At 44.3% G+C, this 24,080-nt stretch overlaps 1 protein-coding gene across 1 annotated transcript; it reads right to left on the minus strand.

Annotated features, from left to right (window-relative positions):
* Nucleotides 1-1,039: 1,039 nt before the first annotated feature.
* Nucleotides 1,040-23,367, minus strand: ACRV1 (acrosomal vesicle protein 1). Its single transcript, XM_079955289.1, has 7 exons — nucleotides 23,294-23,367; nucleotides 22,381-22,438; nucleotides 21,063-21,184; nucleotides 7,211-7,330; nucleotides 3,204-3,292; nucleotides 2,233-2,367; nucleotides 1,040-1,293 (listed from the first exon to the last, which is right to left on the minus strand). The coding sequence occupies exons 3-7, from the start codon at nucleotides 21,083-21,085 to the stop codon at nucleotides 1,145-1,147; spliced, it is 516 nt and encodes a 171-aa protein (XP_079811415.1). The 5' UTR covers nucleotides 21,086-21,184; nucleotides 22,381-22,438; nucleotides 23,294-23,367; the 3' UTR covers nucleotides 1,040-1,144.
* Between the last annotated feature and the right edge of the window lie 713 nt (nucleotides 23,368-24,080).

Below are 24,080 nucleotides of genomic sequence, written 5' to 3' on the forward strand. Positions count from 1 at the left end.
TTCTGGGGGCTGGGGTCGGGGGAAGCTTGGGCTTCCCTCGCCCCAGCCCCATGCCTGGGGAAAAAATATTTCCCCCCCTTTATTTCCCCCCCCCCAAAAAAAAACTAGGTGCGCCTTATGGGCCGGTGCGTCCTATAGGGCAAAAAATACGGTATTTTCAACAGATATCTACTGAAGATTCCTCCCTAATGTCAACAGGCAGAAAATTCCAGGCTACACTAAAGGAACTATTCCTTCCAGCAGTGTTAACTTGAATAAAATATGGGGCGAGGGGCAGGTAAGCCCCAACCTACATAATCACATGCACACTACCTGAATGACAATGCCCATCAACCTGGGGGGTGGACCCCCTCAAATATTTTATAGGGTGTGTGTGAAGGGACCTCAGCCCCATGAGTTGGCTTCTATGATTCCTTCTTATTAATGCAGAATGAACCCAGTGAAACTTGCATGAAGATGGGTGAGAAATGTGGTTAAATCTGCCCTTTCATAGGAACTCATCTATTTCACATGTCCTGAAAAAAATGCATGAATTGAAAGGAAACTATCCTTCAGAATCCATGCTTCTCAGGATTTTGTAATACAGTTACCCAATTAAAAATGCATATAAAAATTTGTATATTAAAGGAAAATGTGCACAAAAGGACAAACATAAGTGAAAATACACTGTATAAGGGGAAAGTCCTTGGTGAGTGTATTAGGCAAAATTATATTAAAAAGTGGCAAATATTAGGAGAAATGCTATAACTTCTTTTTGCGAGGACTTTTAAAGAAAACTATAAAGTTGTACTGAAATATGGTCAAGATTTGGAAATACAGTCATGGCTGGGAAATGAGGAGGGACCAAAATTGCCAGACTATTTGCAAATAATAATAATAATAATAATAATAATAATAATAATAATAATAATAATTTATTATTTATACCACACCCATCTGGCTGGGCTTCCCCAGCCACTTTGGGCGGCTTCAAAAAAAATATTAAAATACTATAATACATCAAACATTAAAAAAAAAACATGGTTAGGAAGATCAAACATTTTTGAGTCTGCTCAAAGATGAGTTTATTGGACAAAGAGTTCACGTTCTCCATATATACAGAAGTGCTGAATTAGGGATGGGTAGGTTACCCCTCCAGCTTCTATTAGCTGTACTTGGAATCATCCCAGATGTTGACATTGTTGCACTTAGGGGTCATGCCACAGCAGAGGGTAAAGTTCCTATAGTTTGAGTTTTCTTGTAGTCGTCTACATTTGGAAGTGCAGCCCCTGTCCACGAACAGAACTTCATAATCTGTGATGATGAGTTGAGAAAGAATGAGCTTCAAGGGCCAATAAAGTTCTGAGGGAAATATCTCAAACACTCCCTGACCTGAGCACATAGCCTCCAACATTTCTCTAATGAAAATAGGGATGTCCTGTTCAACAACAACAACATCATTTTTAAAAAAATTTATACCCTGTGCATCTGACTAGGTTGCCCCAGCCATTCTGGGTGGCTTCCAATAGCATGATAAAACTATTCAGGGCTGCCTTCAGATGTCTTCTAAACGGTTAGTTACTTATCTCCTTGATTCAGGGATTGCATAACTCTACACCCTCCAAGATTTTGTCAATGAAAATAGGGATGTCCTAAGGAAAAGTGGGACATTCCGGGATCAAATCAGAAACAGGGATGGCTTTTGTAAATCCAGGACTGTCCCTGGAAAATAGGGACACTTGGAGGGTCTATGAACATCAAAGGAAATAACAAACACAATGTAATTTTTATTTTTTTCTAAAAAGAAATCTACATTTGCTTGTGACCATTTTTAAACAAACAAACAAACCATTCCAAGGACTAAGCCCTCCAGGACATTAGACTGGAAGTTCAACCACCTCCAGTCCATCTGTCCACCTTCCAGTCTTAGGATTGCAGCCATAGGATTGCATCCAATGCTAGCCATACTCAGAGTAAATCTATTGAAAGGAAGGAGCTTTTAAATTTCAGCGAGTTTACTCTGGAGTAGAAGTTAGTTGGATATAGCCCTAAGTATCCTGAGTATGAATGATGTTGGATTTAGATCAGAGGTCATCAGTGTAGTGCCTGTAGGCTCAAGGGCACCCTTGAGCTTGCCCTCTGGTGCCCACAAAAACCTCAGAGCAACCCCAAACACTGCCCCTTGGGTTACCCCTTTCTCCCAAGAAAATACGGTACATAGTTTCCCACCATCCCTTCCCTTTTAATACTTACTCCAGCTGACCATCCGGTTGTAGCAGAGCTCGTTCTTTTTGGTGATACAACTGCCTGATTTATTTGCACATTTACCATCTGGCTGTACGTCGGCACAGGTAAGACATATGAGAGGCCTATAACCACGAGGTACTTCTGTGGAGGGGGAAAAATCATTTGCTGAATGGCTGCAATGTATTGAGTTGGATAAACTGGGTCTAATGCACTAGAAAAATTTTCTTGGGTTACCGTAAACAAAACAAAACAAAACAAAAAAAACCCAACCAAAAACCCTGGGACATTTTGCCAAATTTAAAAAATCCGCCCAGGTGGAAATGTTAATCCTGAAAAAGAGGACGTGTCTGGGAAAGGAGGTAACCCTAACGTAATGATATTCAAGAAACAATCCCAGCTCTGTTGCCTGGGTGTTTACAAAGTCTCCCTGAACTCTTTGGGATTCACTCTGAAATAAGTCCACATAGGATTGCAGCCCTGGTCACAACTATGCCCCATCAGGACTACCGTATTTTTCAGTGTATCAGACAAGGGTTTTGTACTATAAAATAAGGTTTAAAACCCGGGGGTGCCTTATACACGGGTAGTGGGTAGGGGTGACGGGTGATTGGTTGCTGCTGCGAGCTGCAGGTTGTCATTGGCGATTTTGTGTGTGATTGGTGGCAGCGGCAAGAGTTGCTTTGCATTGGCTGATGGTGCATTAAGTGGGTGTGTGATTGCTTGCTTCTTCAAGGGCTGCTGTGGATTGGCTGCCGCTGTGGCAATTGTGCTTGCTATTTCCTGCTGCCGTTTGTGCTTGTTGCAGACATGAGCGTTTGTCAGCAATTTCAACCGTCGGGTTAGTGGTTTGCTGCCAGTCCCCCAAAAGCTCCACAACTCTGGGTCATTTTCTTAAATTGGAGTTCCCCCAAATAGGGGGCACCTTATACACAGGGGCATGTTATACATGGAAAAGTATGGTAATAATAATAGCTTACGACTGCTTGCTAGGTAGACTGCGACTATGTAGCTCAGTGCCAGAGTTTTGTACATCTTCTTTGCCTTTCCTTCAGGGCACACGAGGAAGCTGCAGAGACAAATATCAGAGGAACAGAGAATCCCAAAGCCACCCGGGGTGTGTGTGTGTGTGTGTGTTAACTAGAAGAGCCCTGCTGGCTGAGCCCAAAAAACCACCATAGTCCAGCATCCTGTTTTCACAGTGACTGACCAGATGCCTATGGGAAGCCCAAAAGGAGGAGCTGAACATAAAAGCTCTCTCCTGCTGCCTCTGGTGGTAGAAATGGAACACAGCCATCATAGCTTGTTGCCACCCTCTATAAATGTGTAAAACCCTAAGCTGAAAGTCATCCAGGTTGGCGCCCATCAACACAACTTTTGGGAGTGGATTCCATAAGCGTTGTGTGAAGGTGATTTTTATTTTATTTTGGGGTTCTCTCTTGGAACTTCCAATATTTGACTTCATTGGATGGCCCCAAGTTTGAGTACAGTGGTACCTCGGGTTAAGAACTTAATTTGTTTTGGAGGTCCGTTCTTAACCTGAAACTGTTCTTAACCTGAAGCACCACTTTAGCTAATGGGGCCACCCACTGCCGCCGCACCGCTGCTGCACGATTTCTGTTCTCATCCTGAAGCCAAGTTCTTAACCCGAGGTAATATTTCTGGGTTAGCAGAGTCTGTAACCTGAAGCGTATGTGTCAGAGCTGCCTCCAGGTCCCAGCTCACAGAGGACCAACGCTAGGCTGTAGTTATGTACAAAAGTCTTTATTGAGATTCAGTCTCCATTTTAAAGCCGCAGCGTGCAGCTCTACGTCCCGACCTTAGACCGGCGAAGTCCCGTCTGAGTCTCCTCCCCCTCCACACCAGTTTAAGACTCTCGCTTTGCTCCACCTCTTCCTAAGTTCCTTTCTCCTCTGGGCCCTCCTGCCCGCTAGGGTCTCATCCTTCCTGGACTCCTCTGACGCTGACCCTGACGATTCTTGCCCCTCCTTCCGGCGGGCTTTAGGACCTGGTTCCCTATCCGGGCTACCTTCTGTGCCGCTCGCCTGTACCTTTGAACTTGGCGCGCGCGCCCAGCCTGCAACTTTCCTCTTAACCGTTAACTCGCTCTCCGATGGAGGCGTGGTCAACCCTGACTCATCTTCTCTCGCTGGTGGTGCATATGTGGGCTCTGACACCTGGGACTCCTCCCCCCCACTACGCTCTGGTGGGGAAGCTGGTCCTGATTTCCAACTGCTGCTCTGGGAGTCCCCGCTGGCCCCTTGCTTCTGGGGTGTCCCCCTTGGGTCGCCCCTTGCCCTGCCCATCGGCGCCCCCTTCTGTGAATCTTCCGATTCGCTGGAGAGGCTCATGGAATCTATCGGGCTGCTGTCATATTCTCCTACGCTGCCCTCGGATTGCTCCCCCTCGCTTTCCATCTCCTCTCCTCCCTGCGCTCCCGCTGAGTCCCTGACAGTATGTAACCCCAGGTACCACTGTATTATGAGAGAGGGATGCAAACTTCTCTCTATTCACTTTTCACACTTGTATACATCACTATCATGTGCCCCTCTGCTCACATTACCCCCCAAACTAAAAAGACCCAAATGTTGCAGCCCTTCCTCTCTCCTTTCAACCCACTGTCCTTTTCTCCTCCTGGAGTGGAGTTGGGACTTTTTATGCAGTGGGGCATTTGTTTGTTTCTTGCTCTTCTACTGCCCCAAATTTATTTTAAATTATAAAATAAACCCTTTGTATTGTCATCTATTTCAGACATCTTAAGGCTGTCTCATTGTTGCTCTTTTTCAAGAGGGGGGTGCCTGCCCAAACAATGAAAGGCTGAAAGCAAACAAAAAGAATGACACATTTCCTCAGCTGTGACCACACACTCAACCACCCTACCCCATCCATTAGAAATGACACTAGCATAATTCAATCCAACACACACACACACACACACAGAGAGAGAGAGAGAGAGAGGAAACCAATAGAAAAAGTTGCAATGAAACGAAACTGATAATAATAAAATAGCCAAGATAGAGGACCCTACAGAAAGAAAGAAAAAAAGGGGGAGGGGAGAATGCAGAGGGAGGAATATGCAAAGGAAAGACAAATGGGGAAACGTATGTGTATATATACATATATGATTTGTTATAAGAAAAACCTGCTCCTTTTTCCCTTATGGGGTATCCAAGAGCCTCTATACAGCCTCTATACAGAGTCCTTATGTAGGTTCTCTATCGGTAGGAGAAAATAACAGAGGCCAACTAGAGAATATTGAGAAGCAAAGCAGCTAGCAAGCCTACTCCCCCACTCACCCCACGCAGGGAAGGAGGAGAGAAACCCAGAACTTTGGTGTGCAAGCTCTTATATAGACTTTTGGAATTGCCTCCCCTGTAGCACAAGACCACCCCCAAAAAAACACCATACATACATCACAGAAAAAGGTGGTCCCCAGCAGAACTTTGAGTGTGTTGCTTCTCTCCTGTCTGCCAGGATACATGATAATGCCTTATCTGATTGCCTTTTCTGGGTGGCCTGGCCATTCCTTTGAGATGGTAAATACTTAGTTCCTGAATCTCTTACGCATATTGATACTGTGCTCAGCTTAACAGATACTTGCCAGACTGTATTTACAGGGAGGTGTGAGCCCCTAAAGTCCAAAGACAGTTGGAAAGCTTTTCCTATTTCCTTCTCTTTGCAGAGAAATATTTGAGGTCAATTTGGGAGAGTCAAAATGGCTTCAGGATTGTTCTCCTGTACTATTTCAGACACATGGTTTATATACTTATGTATGTGTTTGCCTTGTACATTTATAGGTTGTAGAGAGGGATGTTATCTCCAACTCTTTTATCCCAATAGCACTTTTTTCGAGGTTCGCTAAATGAAATGGGGTAGTGGGGTGACTGCTTGTTTTCTTAAGCCCCCTTAACAAACTACAATTCCCAGAGAGGTCCTAGGACTCAGCTACACTGGCAAAGAAAAAGCGCTTTATATGCGTTGTTTATGCATTCTAAGACTGTGACACCAGATGGCGCTGTGGCGTCCCGTTTTTGCCAACCTCGGTTTCTCATACAAAGTTTACAGTGCATTTAACTGAAACACTTTTTTTACATGTCTAGATCCAGCCCTAATTTCTGATCTGCCTCAGGTGCCAAAATGCCTGAGGATATGGCTGACCTCACAGGGCTCCAATAACCTCCCCATTTGCATTCGCCCCTTCCTCTAAGGAGCTTGATGCTATGTACCTGGATATTCCCCCTGCTGTTTCTCAACTACAGTAGTACCTCCAGTTACATAACCCTCTGGTTACATAAACTTCACATTATGAAAGTGGCAAACCCGGAGGTATCAGACTGGGTTTCGCCATACACGCAATGTGCAGAAGCGGTCCTCAGGTTATGGAAACCTCAGGATCCGACCGGACTTTCAGAACAGATCCTGTCTGCAACCGGAGGTACCACTGTATTGTTGCTGGATACTTGCACCTGAAGTTTCGCTCCTTAACATTCCTTATGGCAGAGTTTGGTAAAGCAATAGCTCCACCAGCTGGAAGTTAAAATCCATGCAAGGTATTGCAATGCATTCTGTTCAATGCTTTAAAACGTGCCTCTCCATGTTTTAGGAAGGGGCTCAAGGGAGGGAATGTGCAGAGTTTGAGACAGTTGTTACAATGGAGATGAGAAGATTCGGGAGAGTTTGTTGGTGTGTTGGTAGCTGAAGAAGAAGAAATGAGTTATGAAGCTATAGAGGAGAAAGAGGCCTTGTAAATTAATGTAAGAACTTCGAACCTGGCCTGGTAGCATATGGGCAGCCAATGCAAGCTTCTTAGTTATTTCCTCTATCAAAATTTAGATACCACTGATCCCCCAGTGTAGGATACTCACCAGAATTCCCTTTTAACATGTTAAAGCCAAGTGATAGCTTCGCTAGCTGGAAGTTAAAATCCATTAATAGCATTTCAATGTTTCAGTGCTTTAACAACCAAACAAAATAAAACTGTGCCTACCTGGGAGATGCATCCGAATGGAGTGAAGGAAGGGAGAGGTCAAGACGGTGTGTAGAGCAAAGCGTTACTAAGGAGACTGGAATGTTGGGGAGGATGGAACTTGAAGCTTTGGGTACCCAGCTGGAGAGTCAGTGAGAGGAGCAAAAAGGGATGAGATGTGAAGATGGGGAAGTGGAGGGAGAGAGGTTTTTTTTAAAGTCCTCTCAAGGAAGCTATCAATGGTTCTAAAAATCATTACAACTTCAGTGTGATATAGAAAAATAGGGGTGGTTGGCTTTTGCTGCCCAACTCCCCAAGGGACTGAGTCCCCTAAGTCCACGATCAGTCAGAGATGATTGGATGGAGGCAGGATGCCATGAAAGCAACAGAGTTCCCTCCCTCCTAGCTATGAAGCAAGAGAGACCCAGAACCAAGAAGAAACATCTCTTTTAAGGGTTTGCATTTCAGCATGGGGAAGGAGGACACCCCCTCTACAAACAGTCAGAAATTATATCACACATAAGGTGGGGTTACTGTGGCTCAGGCAGGCCAAGGTGTGATATTCCTCAGGATTTAGCAAGTTTTACATTGTTGCAGACACAGTTTACACACAACATTAGCATTTGATAAGACAATCAGGATGCTTGTCAGACATCCCTCAATGCAGAGCATTTGGGCAAACAATGACAATTAATACAAAGGAGGTTAATAGATATAGGGGAGGAATCCCTTCAGGAACTCCCCCTGATTGCTATCTGCCTACTTGTTCTCAGGCAAAGGGGGATTAAGGAGGCAGAGTAAATATTTAGAGTCTTTAGGAGAGCCAATATGACTTTTGGATTGCTCTCCTGTACTATTTTAAACATCTGGTTTATATACCTAAGTATGTGTGTTTACCCTGTGCAATTATCAACATCAATTCTATGTTTGAGACCTCATAATTCCTATAAGAGAGCCAGTGTGGTGTAGTGGTTAAGAGTGGTAGTCTCCTAATCTGGGGAACCGGGTTCGCGTCTCCGCTCCTCCACATGCAGCTGCTGGGTGACCTTGGGCCAGTCACACTTCTTGAAGTCTCTCAGCCCCACTCACCTCACAGAGTGTTGGTTGTGGGGGAGGAAGGGAAAGGAGAATGTTAGCCGCTTTGAGACTCCTTAAAGGGAGTGAAAGGCGGGATATCAAATCCAAACTCTTCTTCTTCTTCTTCTTCTTCTTCTTCTTCTTCTTCTTCTTCTTCTTCTTCTTCTTCTTCTTCTTCTATAACCAATGAAACAATGCTAATGAAAATCACCTCAATGTGATAACCTAGCTAGCTTTCTAGCTGGCTAATATCTTTTGAATAACACAAATAAATGAATAATTGCAACACTTTCTGGAATCATTCCTCCAGGAATAGGGGGGCACATCACACTATCCTACCCCTTAAACCTGACCCAGACAGATGCCCCAGAAGGATACTGTGGTCAGTGGTACAGAAAGCCACCAGTTCCAGGGGGAACTAATGGAGTTATGCTTTCACAAATCATCCACTCAGGTGACCAAGGATATTTCTACCTCAAACCTTCGCCTGAAGCTTGTTCCATATGCTCAGTATCTTCCAATGCCATCTGGATCTGAGAAGCCTCTTGAGTGTGATCTTGTGGATGAACCAGACTCATGCTGCACACAACTAACACATAACAATTTAACAAACCACAGTAACGTTTTGAAAACCTGCATGCATGATTTTGATCAATGGGGTGGCAATGGCGCCCAAGTAACTTCTAGGGTGTGATTACTAACTTCTAGGGGCAAAACAGTGATGGAGAGCAGCATCTTTACCCTGCCCAGAATCTTACCATCCCTTTATTGTTTGCAATAAACTGAGTATCATCTCTCTGCAGCTTTGAACATGAACATTATATAGTGCTCAAAATTCCTATCACGTGTTTTTCTGACTTAAAACCCATGAGATTTTTATTACCTCCTGTGCAAAAGGAGAAGCTTGTAAAAATTCAACATTTATGGTATCAGACCACAACGGTAAATATTATTTGTATCGCTTTCGTGCGGTTTTCTAGTCATTATCCAACTTCAGGCTTGACTAGAGGAAAGATGTAGGAGTCTGCATACTGTATAAGGAATCAAAACAGTTTGACACTGTGGCTTGCTGGTCAGCAGGTGGCAGACTTTGGCTTTGGCATATGTAACTCTGGTTCAAAAAATAAATAAATCCTACAAGCAGCGTTCTTGTGGATTCACTCCCACTATAATAAACACACAAGAGCCCATGCATTTTCAAGATGAGTGTTGTACCTCATTATGTGTACAGTTGCATATGCAAAGGAATCGTATGCAATAAGAGCCATAGCCTGAAAAGCAGGTCTTTTGGTCACTTTGAATTGCCAGCTCATAAAACTATAGGTGTGGCCATGAAAACTTGGTGAGATTCTAACCCTGCCTAAACCAAAACATTTTGCTCAAAAGATCTCCAAGTTCTTCAAAGAGAGCATGCCATTATCTCCAGGTGGAATGGGGCATTCTGACCTCTGAGCAGTTGAATTCAAGGACAGCTTTTTGGCAGCTCAGGATGTTGTGAAACTACAAAGACAAATGCCTTGGGTTTCTGTGGCCCACCCAGGATAGATGGGAGTTCTTTTTTTAAAAGAATGTGATTGCTGGTGAGCCAACTCTGATACCAAAAAGGCTATCTGCCCTCCCTACCCATGGAAAGGCCGACCCTCGTAGCATGTTCCCATATCTAAACTGTTAGGGAGTTTCGAATTGATGCTTTATTATTGCTTTCTCATCTCATGTAATTGCGACATTGAAGTTGATTTTTTTTGGGGGGTGGGGGGAGAAAAGATCATTAGTTAGAGCCTCTGCTTTTTTAGATTTCTTACTGCAACTTGCATAATCCTGAAAGACAGAATTCAGAAACTTAGGCTGCATAATCGCTATCCCTTTAAAGCACATTCAAAGCATGCTCTCTCCCTCAAAGAATTCTTGGCACTGTAGCTTGTTAAGGGTTGCTGGGGATTATGGTGGCTCCCTGGGCACCTTTGGAAGTTTCTGAAAATACTTCTGATGATAACCCAGAGTGAGCCGTGGGTAGCTGGGTGGTGAGGAGACAACAGTGTCCTTTCCAGTGTACTGAATAAACATATATCATCAATAATTTTTATTGTTTATAGCCAATGGCCATCACAATACAGTATGAGCACAAATCACACAGCTACAAAACCAAAGACATTGCATGCACCGGACCAAGACTAATCTACAATGTCCAAAATTTAGGAACGTTCTTTCTAGTCATCATCCCTACAGTTTGGCACTTGCACTATTCAGAAATGTTGCCCTTATCTTTATTGCCAATACTGCAAATAGTGCCACCCTATAGCTGATGCACTTATCAACATCTGCCAAGGATAAACATGTACCGAACAGTTTCAAAATTATCTTTGATCTTTGTGTTCCTTAGTGCTCTAAGATGCTGTGTTCCATAGCCCCTCCCACCATACGCCTAGAGTTAAGTTTGTAGCTGTGTTCCAATATTCCAATATTTCTAGCTGCAAACATGAAAAAGATTAGCAGGTCCTTAAACAGTAAATTCATGTAGCCATTGGATCAGGTTGTATCACCTGTCCCATCATTGAAAAACCTTTTCTGACTACCATTTTCCAAAAGGATAGTACTGATTTGCATGCCCGCCACATATGGAAATATGAACTTAGCTGTCGACATCCTCTCCAACATTAAGAACTTGAATGAGAGTTTAACTTGGGGAAAATATCCTTTCGATCATTTTTTAACTTGGCCTATCTTAAGGCAGGGTGAGCCGTTGTGGTACCCTCCAGATGTTGTGGTTTACAATGCTCATTGGCCCCACGTCAATATAGGCAACAGCAAAGAAAGATGGGAGTTGTTGTTCAGCAAAATCTGGAGGCAAAACCTTTGGCTACCCCTGTGTCAATATCATCAGGAGTTGTCTTCGTATTATTTTACTACGCGCATCAATAATTTCCACATCCTCTTTCCGAAATCAGTCACGATTTTATGTGCTTAGATCATACTCCCCTTCACACACACCCATTTATAAACTGAAGAAAAGCAAAACCATAACAGTTTTGTGTCTCTTCTCAGGGGAAAGCTGCCTCACAGATTAGCAGTGCAAAATTAAAATATTCAGAGGAGAAGACAGCTGGATTTTTGAGATACTTACAAGCAATCTCAAAATCTTAGATTCCCATCCTCAAAATAGTTTAGCAAACAGAAACAGAAATTAAAAAGCATGGCCAACTTAGATCCACTAATTCCAATGGGTCTCATTTGTGTACAAGTTAGTTGGATACAACTCTGTGTTTCTCCACTGGCTAGCAATATCCCTTTCTGCATGAAGGTATCTCTATTTCAATACCAGAGAAATGTAGCGGGAAGAGGAGATCCCTTAATGAAGGAGGGGGCAAGCTAGCAAGTAGGTAACTCAAAGCTTGGTTTGTGGCATTTATTGTGATAAATGGTATGCAGGTGTGTGCTCCTTGCTCCTTCTTATCTTGGTTGGCTCATTTATAACCTGCTTTTTGTCTTCAAATGAAGTCTTATTCAGCCATTACTGCAAACTGGAAAAATTCACATGCGTGTGTCAAGGAGAGGGCAGGAACATTCCTTCCACCCTCTGCAAGTTCAAGGGTGAGTGTCTCCAGTGGGGAGCCTGCTTCTTTCTCTGTAGGCTCCTTGGCAGGATGGAGAACCCTGATTTTTCCAGGGTTCTACATCAAGCTGAAGCGTCCACAGCTACATGAGGGTTCTATGCTGCAAACAGTCACTACTGAATTCATGGATTGCACTAGCAATGGAGGCATAGCTTTAAAAAAACAACAACCCCACAACCCTCATACCATGCCGCTCCTCACACTCAGAACTTCCAGTCTGCAGCAACTCCCAAACAGGACTTGAGATGTTTCTTTTGCAATGGATGAAGTTACATTTGGCAAAATCTGAGGTTGTTTGGGGGAAAAAGGGGAACATTCTCAACACCTCCCTCTTTCTCCATCTTTTCCCATGGAGGCCTGTTACATGCCCTTCCAAAATGGTTACACCCGCAATGGAGCCCATTGCAAGGAGGAACTGGAAAGAGAATTTTGAAGTGTGTGTGTGTGTGTGTGTGTGTGTGTGTGTGTGTGTGTGTACTGGGAGACCCTGCCCGGTTTTGGAGGGCAAGCATGGAGCCCAGCTTCTTGACAGAGAGAAAGCACACCTGGCAGCCCTCTGCTCCCATAGCAACCAAATTTGTAAGCTTGTTTCTTGTCAAAGAAACATTCAGCTCAGGAGTAAAAGATTGGCTTGGGTCCTGAAAAGATGAAGGTTCCAGCCCTTTCTTGTTAACTCCTCTGTAGTGAACCAAATGTAATGTGGATTTAGTCGTCGTGGCTGCTAGGGCTTGGGGTAAAATCAGGTGCAGTTCACATTTAAAGGCAAACTTATCTAATAGCAGTTTCTGGAACAATGTGCGAACCAAAATACAGCCATCCCACCTTAGGTATGCTCCGGCGGCAGAGCATAAGACTCTTAACCTCAGGATCATGAGTTTTAGCCTGACATTGAGCAAAAGATTTCTGCATTGCAGGGGGTTGAACTAGGTGGTCCTTGTGGCCCATTTCAACTCTACAATTCTATAATCCTTCAATAACTGCACGTGGCGATCACACAGGGTCCCCGGACGTTTGACGGTCTATTCACCCTGTGCCACCACTGTAATTGCTTTCTTCGCTGCCACCAACCTGTTTCTCACGGGTACACATGGAGTCCAGTCAGTTGTTAACATTAACAAATAATCAAGTTTATTTTATAGGTATGAACAAGCTTATGGTTTCAGTTAATTATTTTTGGCAGTTTCTTAATCTTAGTTACTTTACTGAACTATTCGTTCCTAACAACTTCAAACTGATTATCCCAACTAACTATCTGACACCACCTAACAATTCCTCTCACTCTCTCACAACACAACTCGACCAACCCACAGACTATTCTTCCCTCTTCCTTCTCCAACTCCCAACTCTCGACTGACTTCCACACAACACCCACTCTCACTCTAACTCCTCCTATCAGTTTCCACTGGCCAATCACATCACACTCATTTTAACCCTTTCCTTATGACCCACATAGGAGGCAAACGCCACACTGCACTTCTCTGAATTTTGCAATGCAATTCTCCAGTTAAACAATGTGTAAGAAAAATGCACATACAAGGGTTACAGCATGCATATAAATACATATTGTCATGGGATAGTGGGGGAACAGGAATCCTCCAGATTTCTGGGTGTCAGATTTCCCCCTCTAGATTCTGACTGATCTTTCCATGCATGGTGGAGATTCGAGTGCTCAGTGAGTTCTGGTCTCCATAGATTGTTCTCCTGAGACAAAGGTGAGGCCTAGCCAGTTCCTGGAAGTGAGTTTACAACCACCCCCAGAGCCATCTGCAGTGAGATGGCTCTCCTGTGGCAGGCAAGCCCATGAGGAAAGGCTTTGACAACTGCAGCGATCCTTAGTCAACAGCGAGACTCTTTCCTTTTGAGCATCTAGGAAAAGGAGAAATCAAATCCAGGCCCTCTGTTATTTCATCCCAGCCTCTCCCTGGACTTCAGGGGAAATTCCTTCTCCAGACCCAATGCCTGTGTCATGTCTCATCGGTTTGGGGCTATTTACCTTTATTTAGCTTCATTTATCCATCAACAAGGCCCCTGGGAGCCCTGAGTGACTGTCCCAAAGATGGCTTGGATCTAAATCACTTTGATCTAAATTACAGAGGTCAGGAGAGTAACCGAGGGTGAGGGGAGCTGGAGGATAATCAGAATGTCAAGCAGCCTTAGTTCTGTCTCTTTGAAACCAAAGTGTGTGTGTGTGTGTTCTCTGACATAATTATCTTTTCTTCTTTCCCCTCTTGTTTCAAGCAAAGCAGGCCTTTCTTCTAGGACTGGGATGGAGAACCTTTGGCGCTTTAGATGTTGGTGGACTCCATCTCCCATCAGCCCCAGCCAGCATAGCTCTTGGTCAGTGCTGATGGAAGTTGTGGCACAGCTATATCAGGAGGGCCTTAGGTTCCTCATCTCGGATCTATCATGCCCTCCAACATTTATCTGATGAAAATAGGGACGTCCTATTTAACAACAACAACAACAACAACAACTTTATTATTTATACACCACTGTCAGGCTTTGGGGAATCAGCTTCCTTCCCCATGGCCGTAAATGAGTAGATCAAATGAAAGGGAATTCTTACCAGTTTATTTCCTTGATAAACACAGTGAAGGACAAAAGAAAGCATCTAACCAGAATGCTCCTAATTAAGGTCACTCCCCCCTCCATCCCTATTAATCTACGTCACTTCCAGGTCTTGTAATCTGAGCTTGTACCCTCTGTGCTTTCTGTTCCTACACTTTCTGAATTCTCCATGACTTCGGGGAGGGGGGGTGGATATCATCCAGAGACTGTGAATCTGTTAACTCTCTCTCTTCTGGTGTTTCTTCTGCTAGCTGTTCCCCATCCAGTATTTCCCAGCTTCTGCCTTCTATGATGCCCCTCTGTAAACCACTGTGCAAATCTATACTGTCCTCCTGCCCCGGGAAGATTCAGGATCAAGAGGAGGGAGTGGCTCCCACCGTTCTTCCTCAGTGCAGCCCTTCTCAGCACGATCCCTCACATCCACCCATTAAACATTTTTTAAAATCCCTATACAGGGCTGCCTTCAGAGGTCTTCTCAAGGTTGTATAGTTGCTTATCTCCTTGGCTCAGGGCTGGCATAACTCCATGCCCTCCGGCATTTCTCCATTGAAAATAGGGGCATCCTAAGGAAAAGCAGGACATTCTGGGATCAAATGAGAAACCAGGACAGCTTCTGTAAATCCAGGAGTGTCCATGGAAAATAGGAGCACTTGGAGGGTCTGTTCTGTGAGCTTTTGCAGTGGCCAAAGGGGGTTAAACAAAACCATGACCCCGCACAAGGATGGAAGAATGAGGAAACCCCAATAAAGGAACAGTGGCAAAAGAAATTGATGAACTATGCAGAATTGGCTAAACTGACATACAAACTGTGAGATAAGGACAACTGTGACTTTAAAGAAGAATGGAAACTTTTTACGAGGTACTTAAAAAGACAACAAAATGAATTGGATTCGTTGGCAGGTTTTGAATAAACATACACAAATTTATTGATTGATAACATGGTAGATAGGTAATATAAGGATCAATATAATTTCATAATATGCAGAGAATAACATGTGCTGAGAAATCAGAGAGGAGCTGAGGGAAGTCTCAGGGGGAGGGGGGAAGGAAAAATAATGAATATGATACATTTTGATATATTGCTATGTTGAAATTGCTAATCATTTCAAGTGGTGTCATACCATTTTAAACATTCATGGTTTTCTCCAATGAATCCTGAGAACTGTTGTTAAATGTTCTGGGAGTGTTTGGAGGCCCCTATTCCTCCACAGAACCATAATTTCCAGAGTGGTTTTACAGTCAAACACTGTTACCAATGAACTTTTCTACCTTGGTAAAGGGGAAATTGATCCATGTCACCCTAGGATATCACAGTGGGAAGACCTATAGTGCTACCAGAACAGAACTTTGGGGCAGACATCCAACTCAGCAGAATGAACAGAAAGACCCCCAAATGCAGCAGCAGAGCTGGCTTACCACATTTTTAAAGGTAAAGGTAAAGGTACCCCTGCCCGTACGGGCCAGTCTTGACAGACTCTGGGGTTGTGCGCCCATCTCACTTAAGAGGCCAGGGGCCAGCGCTGTCTGGAGACACTTCCGGGTCACGTGGCCAGCGTGACATCGCTGCTCTGGCGAGCCAGAGCCGCACACGGAAACGCCGTTTACCTTCCCGCTGGTAAGCGGTCCCTATTTATCTACTTGCACCCGGAGGTGCTTTCGAACTGCTAGGTTGGCAGGCGCTGGGACCGAGCAGCGGGAGCGCACCCCGCCGCAGGGATTCGAACCGCCGACCTTTTGATCGGCAAGTCCTAGGTGCTGAGGCTTTAACCCACAGCGCCACCTGCGTCCCGTTACCACATTTTTAGGTGAGTGCAATAATACATACTATCGTTTAAAAAGCAGCCCAACTCCCTGGTAAGTCTATCAAGTCCAGAGTCTAAAATTGTCTAATGTGTACTGCTTGGAGTTAGGTCAGTTTGGGGGGAAGCAATGAGGTCTTCATTTCCTGTTAAGCCATTAGCTCAATGGATGGCCTTCAGCAAGGAACCCTCAACATCGAGCCACCGCCATCTGTGTTCGAGGATAATAATAACAGTTTACAATATAGGGTGGTTGTAGAGCTTATTGTTATAAACATTAAGCAGTATTCTGTTATGTGGTGTTTTGCAAGAAGTGCTTAACGGTTCTGGCAAAATCCAGAAAACCACTCTCTCTCTCTCTCTCTCTGTGTGTGTGTGTGTGTGTGTGTGTGTGTGTGTTGGGGGGCATGGAAAGGGACTTGGATCTCTGGCTAGCACCCCAATGCTATGCTCATTTTGTCAGAACAAACCATATCTGTCAACCATCCCACTTTGAGCAAGACATCCTAGAATTACAGAAGCTATCTCGGCTTCTGATTGGATCCTGGTATACCCCATTTTTGCTCCCACAAGAGTGTGGCCCCAAAAGATGCCCGTTTTGGGGGGCCATGCTCTTGTGTGAGTCACCTGGTTCCTATGAGAGCACCCCCTAATGACATGCATTTTGGGGGGCCCTGTTGTTGCACGAGTTGCATGACTAACACGGGTCCACAGACATGAAATACGCTTGTCCTCTGCGGCATGTTGGACAGTATGACATACTCCTTTTGTTGATCTCAACACACTATGCATCTAAGTGCAGGGTCCCAGGATCATTCACAGGCTCATGCTTCCCTTCTGTTGTCAATCAGTTCTGGCTTTAGGCATCAAGGGATCCTTTATCATATAAAATTTATACAAAGTGAGTGTCGTGCATTCTTTCTGGAGTTAATGGAATAATAGGAGAAGGGGCATGGGGAAGGAAATTGGGGGCTATAACAAGAGGACAGTGAAAGAACCTTGAGGGATCAGTGCCAGAAAATATGATTCATAGCCTGGAGAACAGACTTGTTTGACAGGAGAAAAATTGGGTATTGCTGCATATAACTCATTCCAAATTGGAACGGGGTGGAATCAAAACCACATTTCGTCAGAGTTCAGACACAGACCGGTACAAAAGAATGCTCACGTAGCCAAACCATAAAAGCCCCTTCAGAAAGGCTGAAACCAACATATATATATATATATATATATATATATATATATATATATATATATATATTTCTTTCTGAAAGGTTCATGCCTTTCACCCAAAGGGGTGGAACCTGACATTAATAGGATCACTGAGCTGTGGTGTACTGGTGAATTTTGAAGTGTAGGATCCCCAATAGCCATGCAAAGTATACACCCTTGTGCAAATTAATTGAAACAAACAATGTAGTTTATTGTACAAAACTCACATATGCGTACATTATTCAACATCATGACAATCCTATGCATAGTTTCTCGGGAGAAAGTGTGACTGAACTTGTAGTGTATGCTTTATATATATATATATATATATATATGTTGTTTGTTGTTTAGTCGTTTAGTCGTGTCCGACTCTTCGTGACCCCATGGACCAGAGAACGCCAGGCACTCCTGTCCTCCACTGCCCCCCGCAGCTTGGTCAGACTCATGCTGGTAACCTCGAAAACACTATCCAACCATCTCGTCCTCTGTCGCCCCCTTCTCCTTGTGCCCTCCATCTTTCCCAACATCAGGGTCTTCTCCAGGGAGTCTTCTCTTCTCATGAGGTGGCCAAAGTACTGGAGCCTCAGCTTCACAATCTGTCCTTCCAGTGAGCACTCAGGGCTGATTTCCTTCAGAATGGAGAGGTTTGATCTTCTTGCAGTCCATGGGACTCTCAAGAGTCTCCTCCAGCACCATAATTCAAAAGCATCAATTCTTCGGCGATCAGCCTTCTTTATGGTCCAGCTCTCACTTCCATACATCACTACTGGGAAAACCATAGCTTTAACTATACGGACCTTTGTTGGCAAGGTGATGTCTCTACTTCTCAAGATGCTGTCTAGGCCTGTCATTGCCCTTCTCCCAAGAAGCAGGCGTCTTTTTATATATATATATATATATATATATATATATATATATATATATATTTGTTTTCAATAACAATAATCCAATGTACATGTCATTGTATCAATAACACATTATAATATCAATTTCAATATCAATCAATCAAATACCCAATTCTGACTGCATAGATTTAATACACACTGAAGTTTAACAAAAGACCTTCAGCCAGCTGAAACTCAACCTTTAGCTTCAAATTAGAAATGCAAACTATCTTGCAAACAAATCTAAGCTGCGAGCATGAAGTAGGAATGCCATCAAAGAAAATGAAAACAAGTATCCTGTCTCTGTTTGATTCCATTCCCCCTTCTCTGACTTTCTGTATGCTTATCTGCCGCAAACAAACTTGAAAGCCTCATTCTCACCTCACCCGATTACCAGAGCAAACAAGGCCTTTCAATTGCCCTGAGGTTCCAGCAGATTAAGTCATTGCTTCTGCTCTGAAAGGTCCTGGAGCTGCCCTGCCCTGTGTTCTCACTCTCTCCAGCACACCACAGTCTCTGAGAGAAGCAAACACTCATAAAAGCAACCGAAAAAAGGATGCCTACCATAGTTCCAGTTACAGATAGGTAGCCGTGTTGGTCTGCCATAGTCAAAACAAAATAAAAAAATTCCTTCCAGTAGCACCTTAAAGACCAACTAAGTTAGTTCTTGGTATGAGCTTTCGTGTGTGTGCATGCACACGACAGCTCATACCAAGAACTAACTTAGTTGGTCTTTAAGGTGCTACTGGAAGGAATTTTTTTATTTTGTTTCGAAAAAAGGATGTAGGAGTTAAATTGGAGGATTCCATGCTATGTCACCAGGAAAAGACTCCATGCTTTCCAGGAGGAGAGAAACAACAGCACAGCCTGTATCCATTTGGGTGGATTTCAAGCATAGGCTGTTAACCTCATTGTTGTGGGCTATTCCTCATCTCCGATTGATTTGGAAAGTATTTAATTTGGAAAGCATTTGAGACCTGGCTGTTGTTGCTTTTCTTCTTTCTCTTTTTTTCACTGATAGCAGGAACCATTGAGAGCAGTAAATGGAAAACATCATTTTGTGTCTCTAAAGGGAAGCCCAACAGGTTCTCGGAAATACAAGCTGACCCCCAGATAGGGAAATTGATTCATGCACTCATTTAAAACAACCTTTTTAAAAATTAAATCATTTGTTCTCTGCTTGCCAAGGCCCAGATGTGGGATGACGAGGCCTTCAACGAAGTTGCGAAGCGAGACCGAGGAGGTGGGTTCAGTTTTTCTCACATTTGTTCAAAGGCTTCCATAACTGCATCCTCACCACACACCTCAGCTGTATAATCCATTCTCAGACCAACATTGTTGTCAAAGGGCTAAATTCACTTTGGGGATAAAAGTGGGTTGCTCAAGTGATTTCATTAAGGTTAAACTTCTGAAATATATTCAGAGTCGAGTGTGGATTTCATGCTCTTTATTCAGCTCATAGTAGCGAGGAATGAATGTTTCCCCAAAATATCTGCTTTATATACATTATTTACACAATGGGCCGCACTTGATTGGCTAATTCCTGGATTCTCCTGTAGGCCAATCAAGTTGCGGATTCACTTCCACCTGGAGCTGGATTGGGTGGCTCCTGCGGACCAAACATACTGCTGCATTGTTCTAGGACCAGTCAGACTGCTGCATTTGGATCCTATTCAACTCAGTACATAACAACTTCTGTGTCCATTTTCCTTGCCAAAATAAAAATAGAAATAGAAAAGTGGAACAAAAGCCCCCAAGGGGAGAAGAAGCAATCAGACCAGAGGAACTCCCATCAACCAAAGCAGAGAGGGTGTTTTTTTTTTTTTTTTTTAAAAAAAAAAAAGACCTGAGAGCAAAACTAGGTGTGATGTAGAGAAATGTGAAAGCATGTTGTTTTCCCCAAAGTATTATGGGAGCTGTAGTTTCTATTCCCTTTACAGAGCTGCAATTCCAACCAGCTTTTAGCAGGCTGAGCCTAGGCTCATCGTAGTAGAATGGCGAGGGAGAGATGGACAGCGTGGCAATGATTCTCCTCTGATGGAGAGGGCAGGGCAAAAGGAACTGGTGTGCACACAAACATGCTTGTATGAGGTAGAGATAGAAGTCAAAAGATCTTCGTCCATCTAACTGCTTTTCATCCAGTTGCTGTTTGTGTGCCCTTCGCAGTATGTCTGCATAGGGCACTTCTGGATACACGGTGTGTGGAATTTCACATAATTAAATTATGTAATTAATTGCATTATTCTAAACCACTGAGCCTCTTGGGCTTGCCGATCAGAAGGCCGGCGGTTCAAATCCCAGCGACGGGGTGAGTGCCCATTGCTCGGTCTCTGCTCCTGCCAACCTAGCAGTTCAAAAGCACGCCAAAAGTGCAAGTAGATAAATAGGTACTGCTCCGGCGGGAAGGTAAACTGTGTTTCCCTGTGCTGCACTGATTTCAGTGCTCCATTGAGCCAGAAGCGGCTTAGTCATGCTGGCCACATGACCCGGAAAAACTGTCTGTGGACAAACACTGACTCCCTCGGCCTGTAAAGCCAGATGAGCACCGCAACCCCAGAGTAATTTGTGACTGGACTTAACTGTCAGGGGTTCTTTACCTTCACCTTTTTATGCTGTTCAATGGTAAACAAAGGAAACATAGCACATAAGCAGGAACAGACATCAAGTAAGTATCATTTGCAGACTGAGAACAACAACTGTAGCAAACCCCATTTGTACTCACTAGATTGATTCCATTGCAGACATGGGATGAGTAAGAGAACACCAGCAATTTCTGCTCTCATTTCTGTTTCTGTCAGGATTCTCACATCTACATGTGCATCTTGCCTGTGCATTTTGTTCATGCTGGGTGGAAAAAACAACATGTACTGTAGATCCCTCTCTGTGTCATCACTGATTCTGCATCCTGACTCATCATTCCAGAAAGCTCTTGGGTCCACCATTAGCTCAAGTTCAACAACCTATTACATTAGCAATGGGGGCATGAACTGGTTCTGTGCAAGTGTAGATAACCCCCCTGGTTTCACATTCTGATGCCATTAGCCACACCTGGCCCCGGCTGTTTAAAGTTATGCTTGGCCTGCTAATTATGAGTTAAAAGCTTTGGCTCCCTCTAGCATCGAGGCATCGAGGGAATGCACACCTGCCAGGGTCTGAAAAAGTCTAGGTTTTTGCTCCCTTCCTTGACCTCGTAGTTCCTGCCTCCTGGAAGCAAGGCAAAAAAAGCCAGATCAGGTATTCTAATATTTGGATTCATAACATTCCTAAAGTTATGCTAAAAGTGAAAACCATAAAAATTCTTTGTGTTGCCATGTTTTACAGTTAAGAAAATAGACTGAAGCCATTTTATTCTGCTCTGCCTACAAGTTCTGAGTTACATGATCATTTATTCCATCCTCATCAAATGGCTCGCATTTTCATTAGTCTACCATGCAGTGCAGGGACGCGGGTGGCACTGTGGGTTAAACCACAGAGCCTAGGGCTTGACGATCAGATGGTCGGCGGTTCGAATCCCCGTGATCGGGTAAGCTCCCATTGCTCAGTCCCTGCTTCTGCCAGCCTAGCAGTTCGAAAGCACATCAAAGTGCAAGTAGATAAATAGGTACTGCTTCGGCGGGAAGGCAAATGGTGTTTCCGTGCGCTGCTCGCCAGAAGTGGCTTAGTCATGCTGGCCACATGACCTGATAGCTGTCTGTGGACAAATGCCAGCTCCCTCGGCCAGTAAAGTGAGATGAGCGCCGCAACCCCAGAGTCGTCTGCAACTGAACCTAACTGTCAGGGGTCCTTTACCTTTACCATGCAATGCAACCAAATCCCTCTCGTACTGATAACCTGGCCACTTTTTGAGATGATTGAGGCTGGAGACACAAACACTCCTAAGCACCGTCTCCCTCTAGAGAAAGCTTGTTCAAACTTTTTTTTTTTGGGGGGGGTGTCCTACCAAGTTTCTAGGAAGCAATGGAATAGATGGGGAAACGGCTAGGATGCAGGTGGAGGAAAAACTGAAGCAAATCCATCTAGTCAGGTCAGACAAAGCTCACCTTAAAGCTGTGGTGGAAAACCTGTTGCCCTATCTGGGGGACTGCAGATTTCCTATCCCTGGTGAAGGTATTAAACAACATGAGTGGGTTCTGCGTCGTCATTTATTCCTGAGAGGAAACCTAGGGCTACCATTGGACTTTTCCAAAAGGGAGATCTGGGGTTAACCTGGACTGACGTCTAAGGAATTCCAAGGGAAGAAGAAATAACTTCAGTAACCCCACCCCAAACCACTGAAAGTCCCCACCCAACTTTTGAAGCCTGAAGAAGAAGCTGCAAAAGCTGGCGGTGTGGGCAGGCAGTGAAAGACAGGAATGTCGCCCCAGCACCGTCTGCTTAGGAGAAACCTCTGGAAGAAACCTCAAGGAAAGCAAAAAGACTTCCAGTAGGGCCAGTGGCATTTCTCAAGGGGTGGGTGGGTCTGAATATCATGGGGCTCTGCACTTTACCAACTGCACAGGAGGCAGGAATTCAACAGGAGCAGCTTTTTCCAAAGTTTCATCTTCATGATGAGGAAAATTGCATGAGCTGACTTTTGGCCTTTCTGCGCACCAGTTAAAGGCAGAGAACTTCACTCCAGACCTCAAGATGCCAACATCCAGACTAATTTTTTCTATTTTCCCCAGTTACCCCTCTGCCACCTGCATCCTGATGAAGTGTTCTGAAGGATGCTAAAGCTTGTGCACATTTTGTCCTAATGACGATATTGCCCAACTTCACGTTTTGAAGGGATTTCCTGTATGGACTAACATGGCTGCCTGTTATTTTCTTCTTCTACTGTCCAGATAAAAAGAAAGTGCCAAATCTGTATGTGCAGAACCTGGCGTGTCAGGCAGTGGGGGCTGAGGGGGTCTTCAGCCCCCCAAAAAAATTCAAGGAGGGGGTTGTGACCCTGCTCTGCCTCCTTCTCCTTACCCAATGCTCTGTGGGAAGAAGGAGGCCAAACTCTGTGCTCCCCATTCCCCACCCGGTGCATAACACCAGCATTGCAGTGGCGGGACACATGTGTGTCCTGGCCAGGCACTTAAGTACTGATGTGCTAGGCAGGGGCGGGACATATCACATGATGTGTTACATGATGTGCCCCTCCATGTGGGTGGCAAGTTGGTGCCCCTGTGCAGATCTTTAACTTGGGTGCATCCGTCAGACACAATGTGGGGGTGGGAATGGAAAACACGCTGTGGTTTCTGGATCTGTTAAACCTGTTTAACACCTTTAGCCCAAAACAAGTTACTTGGTTCATGCACAGCCTACAGATTTTGCTTTTTTAATGTCTGTAACCCACAAATGTGGTTTCTGGAGGGAGGAAAAAGAAAGGAAACACCACACACACACACACATATATATATCCCAAAGGTTGAAACAAGGAACTGTCCCTTCTGAGCAGCAGCTGAGTGCCCAAATCCACATATCTACACAGTTTTGTTTTTAAATGCAACCCTCTAAGTTAGCCAGAGAGAAAAGGCCCAGTCTGTCCCATGTTTCTTTTCGCAAAAAAGTCTGCTCCATCTGGCAATTATGTCATGTGCATAACATACCCCATGACCAGGACTAATGAGGCAAATGGTGGTTGGGTGGGGGGAGAAGAGACCCAAAACATGAGACTCGTGTATTTAAGAAGGGGGAGTGAGGTAGCCTTCCCTCTGGCTAGAAACTGGCCTGGCTGAATTTCCTCTGTCCCAGTGTAAGCACCAGGGCCCCC

The sequence above is a fragment of the Podarcis cretensis genome (assembly GCF_951804945.1).
Source record: "Podarcis cretensis genome assembly, chromosome: 15".
Classification (NCBI taxonomy): domain Eukaryota; kingdom Metazoa; phylum Chordata; class Lepidosauria; order Squamata; family Lacertidae; genus Podarcis; species Podarcis cretensis.

What these genes read in the sequence shown, in the direction of transcription:
- ACRV1 (XM_079955289.1), bottom strand. Translation starts at nt 21,085, where the DNA reads ATGTCTGCAATGGAATCAATCTA. An exon ending in TCTGCAATGGAATCAATCTA is followed by an intron (nt 7,331 to 21,062) that starts GTGAGTACAAAT and finishes CTGACTCTCCAG; the next exon opens with CTGGGTACCCAAAGCTTCAA. An exon ending in CATTCGGATGCATCTCCCAG is followed by an intron (nt 3,293 to 7,210) that starts GTAGGCACAGTT and finishes TTGTCTCTGCAG; the next exon opens with CTTCCTCGTGTGCCCTGAAG.